Genomic DNA, 10651 nt, shown 5'->3' on the forward strand with positions numbered 1-10651 from the left:
TTTTTGGAGATTATGGACGTCGTGTCCTCCAGGCAAAAGAGGAAAAGGACTGCCTGGATTGTTCTCAGAGCAAAGTTCAAAAGCAGCATCTCTGATGGTATGGGGAACCTTTACCTCTGTACACTTTAAAGCAGCATTTAAAGTTAACGGAAAACAAAAAAACTTGTTAATAATTCCTTGCTGGAATTCATGCATTGAACTAAAGACTTGTGCGTGTGCATAAATAACCTTCATTCCTTTCCACCTGCAGCTATCGACATACTAAGAACTGCTCCGGTTTGTGTTTAACGTATTAACAGGTTTCAGTTGTGTTGCTGTGTGTGTTCATAATGATACTTGTACAGAGTAATGTGTTCATGGTAGTATTCAATGTATACCCACATTTACATAGCGTACACTGGCACGTAGTATTGCACCGAGTTCGCCATGAAGGCACTAGTTCAATTCTTGTGCACACTTTGTTGTGCTGGAAGCATTTTTGTGTATCTGTGCTCTATTTGTTGTGTTAGAGCGCCATCCAGAGGTTTAAATATGTAACACAGAATGTAACTGATATTGCTCATTTTATGATGTCCTATTGTTTGTGTTTTTTAAACCTGAGTAGAATAATTCTCCATATTGTTGAGATGTTTATCTAAGTTAATTTTCGAATTGCCATTTCTGTTTTTTTATTTTACATAAACCAAACAAACACATATACACATACAGCCATGTTTGTATGGCCTGGTTGTACTCTGCTGAGTTGACCAGTTGAGACTGGAATCTGAATAAATGGACAATAATAAATAATTACTGCACCACGTGCCCCCTTTTTAAGGACATACAATGCCCTAAAGTCTACTAGTTAACCAGCAGCTGCTAACTTTAGATCCACTGCTATCACATCAGCCTGCTAGGGTCACCTACGGACCACCGCTAGTAGCCTGATAATTAAGCAGTGTTATTTAATTAATTTTCATTGGCAAATCTCAAAACCTTAAATGGTTATCCCAGTTCTTAGGGGAAGGATATCACCCCTTCCCCCTGTAACTCTATTGCAAAGGGATAATTACAGTTGAAAACAAAGGGTAAAGGTACACAAGAATGGAATTCGGCCTTACTTTTTACTGTCGACTTTTCCTTTTTACCATTCCATTTGTACCATTTAAATCTCTGATTCACATATTGCTATTTCTATTTCTCGCTTTATACCTCCCTTGTGTAAATTCCACGTACTCAAATCGAACTTTCTTTAGTGACATTGATAACAAAATATACAATATATTTACAATGTGATTAGTCTGTGAGTTTCTTGGACCCCAAATGCTATACCATAAAGGCTAGATCAGTTACACTGGTAAAATTAACACACTGTCAAAATGAATCACAGACCACCTTAGTTAGGCTTAGGTTAGACCTGGGTTTACTCAGTAAAGACACCAGTGTGGTGTGCAGAGGTTCTGAGTTCCAATCCACCACTGACTGACTATAAATACACTGGAGTTCTTCTCGGACCGGGCTGATTATGAACTTTAGAGGTGTGAGTTGTTTCCCCATTTTCAGGATTCTAAAGAAGATAAAATAAGTGTCTAAAAAGGATTATTATAAACATTTACTCTACATGTTACATGTGGCTCCTTATCTAGGCGTTTACAGGGTGTATCTTCAACATTTCCATTCGCATTTTAGAAGTATAAAATCAGATGGTGCAGTGCAATGATGTTTCTCCATCTGCTCTGATGGAGGAACACAGGATACCACTGGATCCCACAGAGACACCAGATAGAACATACATATCAGAAACAATGGAAACGTAATACAGACATTTTGTGAATGCTAAGTGTTTATTATAGTTTTAAAAGTTTTTTTGAAAGAGTATAGGGTCTCTTCTTATGGTCTGACAAATAATGCTGCATTTTCTTTTAAAAACACAAAAAAAAATCAGAATTAGCTTTTTGTTTTTGTAATCTTTTTATATTTTACTTTTAAGCTGCTGCATAAGAAAAATAAATTCCAGTCAGACTGAAGACTTCAGATTGATCAGACCTTTGGCCTTTTCTCCAAGCTGCAGAAACATATCATTTATTAGAATTTATACATATAAACTACTACATTATTTTTGTTATCTAACAAAATATGTTAGTAATGGTATATATATTATTATGGGTGTTATCTGTGATTTACAAACTGTGTGTTAAATAAAAAAACACTCTGTAGAAAGATCTCTGTAGAAACTGTAAATACCTTTAAACTAGAGGGTAAACAGGTCTTTTGGCAATGCCGCACTGGTTCATCTTGTTCCTGGACATCCTTATGTAGCCGTTCTCACCCCACCTAGTTCCCCAGCTGTAAAACAGATCACTCTTAGCTCAGTTTGTTCCTTTTTTTGTTTGTGTATTTTCAGTGTTTTGTTAAATTTTTGCAGCCTTTCACCCCGTGAACAGTTTATTTTCACCTCTTGCGTCTGCCTTGTTTAAATAGTATCTACACTGATGGGAATGGTGTTTTCAAAATTAGATTTTGTTCAGGTAATTTTCTGGCACGTTGCTATCTTAGCAAAGGAAACAAAATTGTGCTCTGACTGTAAAAAGCCTAGACAGTCCCCATTCAGACATTCATTGCTATCTTGACAATGCAGGTGAGCCGCGCTCGCTCTCAGCACCCCCGCTGGTTACACGAACACAGCCACGCAGAAACCCAACTTTTACATCCATAATAAACAGAATACCCGTGAACGACCTGCTTACTTTACAGCGTGAACGAGCTTGTCAGGTTTCTCTGCTGAGAAGCGCAGAAGCGATACACAAATAAAATCCCAATCCATGAGTCAGGCTTTTAAAAGGAATGGCAAGGGCATGCCTTTATTCACTTGGGTGCATTTCCCGCTGAGCAAGGTCTACTTTTTCTGTCATAACGAAAGCAAAGACAAACTGACATGCCCTAAATCCAGTGGTGCAGGGTAGATAGCTTGCTAAGAAATCACTAAAATAGGCTCCACAGATCCACTCATAACACCAGCACAGGAATCCCTGTTTAACTGCAACATGCATGATTTTATGATGTTTATTCTGTGTCAGTAATTTTGTTAAAGGGATTTTTTTTAATGTCTGATGTTCTATCAGTGTTTTTGTATACCTGTTCTTCACCAGCCAGTATTGCTTTCTGTTCCTGTTTCGAATTCGACCATAACCAACGAGCAGGACGGCATGGTTCAGGCGATTGTTACTGCAGCGCGGCTCGTCATACACACCTGTAATCATATAGAATTTCAACTATTAGTATTAGAGGCAAATACGTTAACCACCAACCACCTTATGAGCATGCAGCTGACCTGACTTGTAGAGCTGGAAGGTGTGTTTGGAGGCGTCTATGGATACTGAAATGGGTCCGACTCTGGCGACTGCAATCTTCAGTGCTATCTCATTTCCTCTGGGCAGGCACACGGTGCCACGACAGGTAGCCCTAACCTTCCATGGATTAAAGTGGCATCTTCTGTCCTGATGAAATATAATAATAATGAAAACAAGTTTTAACAAAGAATTTTTCAAATTTCACATTTCCACAATTTTCTCCCTAACCAAATATATCATGCATGTTGATGTTGTGCTTCTGTAGTAAATATATTACTCGTGAATGACACAACACCAATATAATAACTGCTATGTAGTTGTCCTGTGAGATCTTGACCATTAAAGAACAGGGTGAATGGAGCATATTAAGTATGCGAGTAACAGAAGGAATACAGTCTGTGATTATTGAACTATAAGTTGTTTACAACGAAAAATGTTTGTAGTAAATGCAGAAGCAAGGAGGTGGTCATAATGTTCTAATATAACTGTGTATAAAAGCACAGGAAAGTATATATGTCCATCAGTGTGGGTGGCACCCTAGCACCCTCTAAGTGCCAGCTGCAAGGGAATTTAAAGTGATATGGGAAAATATAATTAGTGTAGTCTCACCTGGGCCTTATAGGGATAGGTAAAATCCGCCTCCAGGCCTTTGCTGGACCTGATGTAATTAAAGGCCCAGATTGCCAAACCACCATTACAGCCATGGTTTCCAAAACACCGGGAGCAATCAACCAGCTGTTGTTCACTCAGGGATATCAGCCTCCTGGTTTTCCGGAACATCTGACCCTCTAGTGACCCGGTCTGAGAGAAAACATTTACTGACAAAACCTACAAAAGCGCTTATTTATTCACTTCAACAAACAAAGTTACTACTGATTGACTCTGTGTCTAGATTCTAGATACTTCAAGCTGAAATACTACAAAAATTAGCCACACAATAACCCTGATAATAATACTGCTAGTGGTACAAAATTCATAGAACTTGAACATAGAAGTGAGTAAATTATGTAGAACCTGTGAAGCAGAACAAAAACAAGACAATGCAGTGTAGTATAACAATTAAAAGCTCTCAATAGAGACGGTTCTTCAGCTGATACTTGAAGACAGTAACAGAATAATAACTACACTTCTTATCTTCTATGCATCCAGTGAGATGGTGGTTCAAACAATCTGAGCCAGACTGGAAGCACAAAGGGCTGTAGGTACAGGTCAGTATTTGACCAGTGGCTTCAAGTAGGGAGGAGCTGGAACATATTTGGCATATACCTGATTCAGGTCAATAGTAGAAGCCAGTGAAGTGTGCACACTAATAAAGTAACAAAGTAAGATGTAAAATAACCAGTGATAATAGTATCCCTACTTTTTGAAATTGTTCTGAACTGCTTAAAATTCTGAGAATATATACAGTACCAGTCAAAGATTTGGAAACACCTCTTCTCATTCAATGTGTTATTTTTATTGTTTTTATTATTTTTATTGTAAATGTAATATTGAAGAGATTGAGGCTATACTGATCCACATGTGGAATTATGTTGTAAACAAAAAGTGTTAAATAAACCAGAGCATACTAGATTCTACTTATATAATATATATAATATAATAATCTAAAGTTAGAAGAGTTAGTGGTAGCCATATTTATCTTTGAGGACAGAACTGCACACTTTTGTTTTTTTTTTATCTCAGTGTCTTCATGAGGTAGAGTCACCTAGAATAGTTTTCCCAGTCTCTTGAAGGAGTTCCTGGAGGTGCTGAACAATAGTTGACCACAAACCCAACTTGGACAACCACCACTGTGTGGCACACAGATTAACTTACTTAGAATAATTATTGTTTGTACCGTATTTGAAGTAGATGTTGTCTAAAGTAGCTACTGCTGTGAACAATGATCATAAAGGCTATTTGCCCTTATTTACAGCTATTTACAGCAAACCTAACCAGCTTTCACACACAACACACAGATAGCAGCGCTGTGTGGAGCTAGCTCTCTAGCTAGCTAACTAATATCCACCGCCTTCCAGATAAAAGGAGCCGTATGTTGTTGAAGAAACTAATTTACACATCCACCCAAACATCTATACATCTGCTCCTACCATTCTGTAGAGGGAAACTCTACAGTTCTGAAGCTCTGAGTTCTGGATTGCCTGTGAAGTGGACGCGTCATGTGCTGAAGTCTGTTGGAGAAGCTGTTAGCTTTAGAGCTAACCTACAAGTGTAGGAGCACAGGGCACAGCACACTCGACCTGTCTGACCTGAACTTCACCAGAGCTTCAGAACTGAACAATTACTCTGGTTAAGGATGTTCTGTTTTTTTTTTTATTTTTTTTTTATAAAATTGTAAAAGCAGATGCTTGAACATTTGATTGAATGTGTTAAATTAACAACATATCCAGCTAGCTTGTGTAAGACAGAACCCTTTCAGTCATTTCTTGAATAATTAAAAAAACACTGAGGTCCTGAGAAGCTCTAAATATTTATTAATTAGCTAACAAGCTAAATCAGCTAGCTAACTAGCTAATTAACTAGCTCCTCTTCTGTGGAAGGAAAGAGATATAAGTTACATGGTACTCCTCAAGACCCCAATACTTTTGTGTAATGTTCAAAACACAAAGTTTCCTCATTTTTTAATTAGTGCAATGCCCCATAACTGTATTTTATTGTATTTTTACAATTTTACTGTAGTTTATTGTATTATTTATTCTGAATGTTTATCATCACTCTGGGTGTAACTATATCAATGGTCCTCTGTTGCCCCACCAAAGGTAGATAACACAGCCTCCATGTCTGCTCAGCACCAACAAATGGTAAAAACACACAGTCAAACCCTCCACACCAGGAGTGCGGCCCCCCATTAGATTCAGTGACCAACCTAGACTTACAGAGAGACTTACAGAGAACCCATTCCACAAATCCTCTCTCTTTAGGCTGGCCTGAGCTGAGACACCACTATATGGTTCTTCACAATCTAAACTCACCGCACTGAAGGCCCAGCAGGAGCCACAGTTCCTCTGGTTCTTCACGTCCGTCACATAGCCCTTCCTCCTCCAGTCCACTCTGCAGGGCAGAGCACTGCCTTCTTTTTCCGGGACGAATGTAGAGGTACAGAGGGAGTCAGTGTCAGTGTCATTGAGGGATTCCACGCAGTTGCTAAACATGGCCTGGAACTCCTGGTTTTCCTGTTGGAGAGAGATATGAACGGTAATCTCCAGCTTATTCAAAATAATAACATTGTTAACAGGTAAATGGGACCGAGCTAATTAATAATACAGGATGAATATGTTACAGAGATTTGAAATGTGTGAGGAACTGTGTGTGTGTATCGTCTCACCATGTCTGCAAATATGTTCATGCCGAGTCTGTAGCTTTTGAGACCCTGGTCAGCCAGCATGTTGTGCTCCAGGACCAGCTTACGATTGTTCAGCCAGATCATCTTACGCTCAGACTCTTCTTCCTCAGAATCATAACTCTTACCTGAGAGAAACATTTTTATTAATTAATTCATTTATTCAGTAATTAATTTATTCATTTATCATTTACAGATTTGTATATTTTTATCTGTTTTATCTTTCCGTATACTAATGCTTAAATGAGAACCGAAAAATCAATTTAATTACAATGTGCATGTCTTTTAGCATTGATAAAGAATCTCTTCTACAGATAAAGAAAACTATGCCACTTTCTAATAAAACACAGTAATGCTTTCTGTATGGACATACAGAAATAAATCTCAGAGCAGAGTGATGAACAGGGTCCAGAGCTTTCAGAGATAATCAACAACAGGCAGAAAGATTCCCTTCAAAATAGTTTTGTAAGTTTACTGATGTAACTCACTTTTTGTGTGCATTTAAATTTCCACTTGGGTCTTAATTGCCCCTACACTCCAAGCATGAAAAAAAATAATTTGTCTGCTTTCTGTGAATCATTTAAAAAAAGATTCTGGTGCCATAAATCATAAGCCATTTGGATGGCTCTTTTAATCTATTGTCACAATAAGGAAATTAGTGTAGAACCACCCTGGCACCACCCCTTACCCGTCAACCTCCACTAGAGCCCTCCCTACTAGATCAGTTAAATCTCGAACATAACACAGCAGGGTTAGCCAGCAGTCTTTGTTTGATGGAGGGATCTGTACCTATTGACAGTGGCAAGGCAGATGAGTGTGAGTAACAACAGCTTATTTGCAAAAAAAGTGACAGAGCTCTTAAAGGTCTTATTTCATGTTTATTTATTTTTTCTGTCATTAATTCTGCATTTTTTTGTGTGTGACAAAAGTGTTCTGGTGTTCCTGTTTAGGCTGTTTTAGTGTCATTGAGGATTTCGGAAATGATTGGCTAACAGATCTGCAGGTAGTTTTTGAACACACTGAAGGTGTTGCAGAGTAAAGCAGATATTATGGTTTACAGCATTCTTAATCAGTTATCTGACAATCACAAAAGCTCATTCTGAGGTGGAACAGAAGGGCTGGATAGATGGAGGTGGAATTTTGTTTGATGGAGATTTATTGGAATAAAGTAAAGATGTGTTAAAAAGTTAACCCCTTAACAGGCTGTCTAGTTTTTACGTCTATTTTCAAGCTTGCAGAATTTGGGTTTGATTCCTGTTACTGATCTGAAATTATTAAGTGGAGTAGAGAGTGAACAGGCACCATCTTCAAGTGTCCTGTAGAATATTTCAAATCCCTCAAATTTTCAGAATGTAAATAAGATATTTTTTTGCAGAAAAAAAGGGTTTTGTATCACCTAATCCTGTAGCCTGAATATATGACAAGGCATTTTAAGGGGTTAAGGTTTGTTTTGGGGAACTATCTGTAATGCATTATCTCACCATGCTCCTGTTTCCAGTTATGAAATTCCAGCTCCTCCTGAGAGACAATGGCGGCAACGGCCATGGCCACAAGGGCGGCGACAGCGAGTACCACCCTCATTCTGTAAGTTACATTACATTACATTACATTACATTACATTTGGGAGACGCTATTGTCCAAAGCGTCTTAGGGAAGTACAAAAGTAATAGAAGGTAAAAACATCTTTAGATAGAGCCTAAAGGAGGTCAAAGGGAATAATATGATAGAGAAGTGAAGGAGGGGAAGAAGGAAATGAGGTTAGAAGTAGTTAGTGTGTTAGAGGTGTTAGGAAAGTAGGTACTCTTTGAAGAGCTCTGTCTTCAGGAGTTTATTAAAGATAGTGAGAGATTCTTCCCCAGGGCATACATTATGAAACCCCAAAAAATGTACTAATAAACAGTAATAAAAATTATTGTTAAATGGTTAAGTAATGTCTTAACTAATTATTATTTGAACTTAGCTAAACTATTATTAAACATTACTCAAGTTAGTTTCCTGATAATGAACGATCTTAGTGATTTACAGTGGTATGAAAAAGTTTGGGCACCCCAGATAATTTTCATGATTGTTTTTTTATAAATCATTGGTTGTTCAGATCAACAATTTCAGTTAAAGATATGATATTGCAGATGAACACAGTGATATTTAAGAAGTGAAATGAAGATAGGATTTACAGAAAGTGTGCAAAAATTCTTTAAACAAAATTAGGCAGGTGCAACATAGTGAGGAAATGGAAGATCACAGGCACAGTTCTAGTTAAGGCCTGAAGTGGCCGAACAAGAAAAGTCTTAGATAATCAGAGGAGAAGGGTGGTGAGAACAGTTTATAGTTAACCCACAGACCAGCTTCAAAGACCAAAGATCATCATCCTGCTGCAGATGAAGTCACTGTGCATTGTTGTGCACAAGGAGAGGGCACTTTGCAGCACACTCGCTTAAGGTATGCTAAAGCACACACTTAAACTGGCACAGAAGAACCAGTTTAAGAATCAGTGAGAAAGTTGAAGTTGAGTCGGGGCTGGATACTTCAACAAGACAACGACCCTGAACACTGCTCAAATCTACTAAAGCATTCATGCAAAGGATCCTGTACAATGTATTGGAATGATCATCTCAGTCCCCAGACCTGAAAATTATTGAAAATCTGTGGTGTGATTTAAAGAGGGCAGTTCATGCTCTAAAACCATCAAACCTGACTGAACTGGAGACGTTTTATAAAGAAGAATGATCCAAAATACCTTCAAACAGAAGCCAGACTCTCATTGGAAGCTATAAGACGCATTTAGAGGCTGTTATTTCTGCAAAAATAACAGGTGGATCTAGTAAATATTGAAGTCATTTTACTGTTGGGGTGCCTACATTTATAAACTTCATTTCACTTCTCAAATATCACTGTGTTCATCTGCTATACGATATATTTAACTGAAATTCCTGATCCGAACAACCAATGATTTATGAAGGAAAATAATGAAAAATATCAGTGGTTCCCAAACTTTTTCATGCCCAGTGTATTGTACAATAAGTGGATTGTGTAATTATCGTGACAGGCCTAAATGTCTTACTTTTCTGCAAAATGTTGAGCTGTATCAGGATTATGAATTTGTGCTGTAGGTCAGAGTTCAGAGTTAACAAAAAGTTCAAATGAACTTTTAAAGCATCAGTAATGTTTGGTTTGTGTGAAATTAGCAGTGTGTGTGTTTACTGCTTACCCGTATGCCCTGGTATGGCCTTGGCCCTCTGTAGGATGAAGTGAAGTGATGGTCAGTAATGTGAATATTTGCCCTCAACAGTGGCCTTTTATACAGGCCTAACCTCATAAAGCTTTCCTTGTATTTTAGATTCCAGTGAAACTGCTCACCACATACTTTACACTACAAACTACTCACTATTCATTTTACACTACAAACTTCACACCACACCCTGCTCACCAAGCACTTTACACCACAAACTGCTCACCAACCAACGCTCACCCCACACTTAGCAGATACTCGTTTCCAGATCATATTATATAGCACAAGCAGAGCTATTTCAAGGCATTTGGGGCCCTAAACAAAATTCCAGACTAACTATAAAGAAGAGTTCTTTCTCAACTACTAATATGCTTAAAAAACCCAAAAACCCAAAGCTCATGTTCAAGTTTAGTACACAGACTGACTAGTTGTTGCTTAATATATAGCAGATTTAAGCATTCTGCTGTTTGAGGATTAGACAGACGCACCTGATGCTTTAAAGACCAGCTGGTGGGAATGGATATTACTAGACACAAATGTTAATACAGTCTAGTTATATGATATACAGAATTATCCTAGGTTATTCCTACCCTCCATTTGGTATATAGATTATCATGGTAGAATAGCTAGAGTAGCAGAAAGGCTTTGCGACCTTCATCAAATCGAAGTTATGTTTGTTGCATTGTCATGTGATTAAAAACGATAAACTGTGAATCTGGAACAGATCTGGGTTTTCCTAATTCTGTTATTACA

General features: G+C 37.9%; 1 protein-coding gene across 1 annotated transcript; it reads right to left on the minus strand.

Moving 5' to 3' along the window:
• Window positions 1–1810: 1810 nt before the first annotated feature.
• On the minus strand, window positions 1811–9963 carry LOC103027561 (procathepsin L-like). Its single transcript, XM_015603051.3, has 9 exons — window positions 9878–9963; window positions 8151–8251; window positions 6655–6797; window positions 6302–6502; window positions 3939–4130; window positions 3311–3476; window positions 3115–3229; window positions 2224–2325; window positions 1811–2044 (listed from the first exon to the last, which is right to left on the minus strand). The coding sequence occupies exons 2-8, from the start codon at window positions 8248–8250 to the stop codon at window positions 2226–2228; spliced, it is 1017 nt and encodes a 338-aa protein (XP_015458537.2). The 5' UTR covers window position 8251; window positions 9878–9963; the 3' UTR covers window positions 1811–2044; window positions 2224–2225.
• Between the last annotated feature and the right edge of the window lie 688 nt (window positions 9964–10651).

The sequence above is a fragment of the Astyanax mexicanus genome, chromosome 14, assembly GCF_023375975.1.
Source record: "Astyanax mexicanus isolate ESR-SI-001 chromosome 14, AstMex3_surface, whole genome shotgun sequence".
NCBI classification, from domain to species: Eukaryota; Metazoa; Chordata; class Actinopteri; order Characiformes; family Acestrorhamphidae; genus Astyanax; species Astyanax mexicanus.

Excerpts from the sequence above, each read along its gene's own strand:
- LOC103027561 (XM_015603051.3), bottom strand. The coding sequence starts at position 8,250 with ATGAGGGTGGTACTCGCTGTCGCCGCCCTTGTGGCCATGGCCGTTGCC. Across the intron at positions 4,131-6,301 it reads CCTGCTGGGCCTTCAGTGCG|ACCGGGTCACTAGAGGGTCA; the intron begins GTGAGTTTAGAT and ends GTTTTCTCTCAG. Across the intron at positions 3,477-3,938 it reads CCTATCCCTATAAGGCCCAG|GACAGAAGATGCCACTTTAA; the intron begins GTGAGACTACAC and ends ATATTTCATCAG.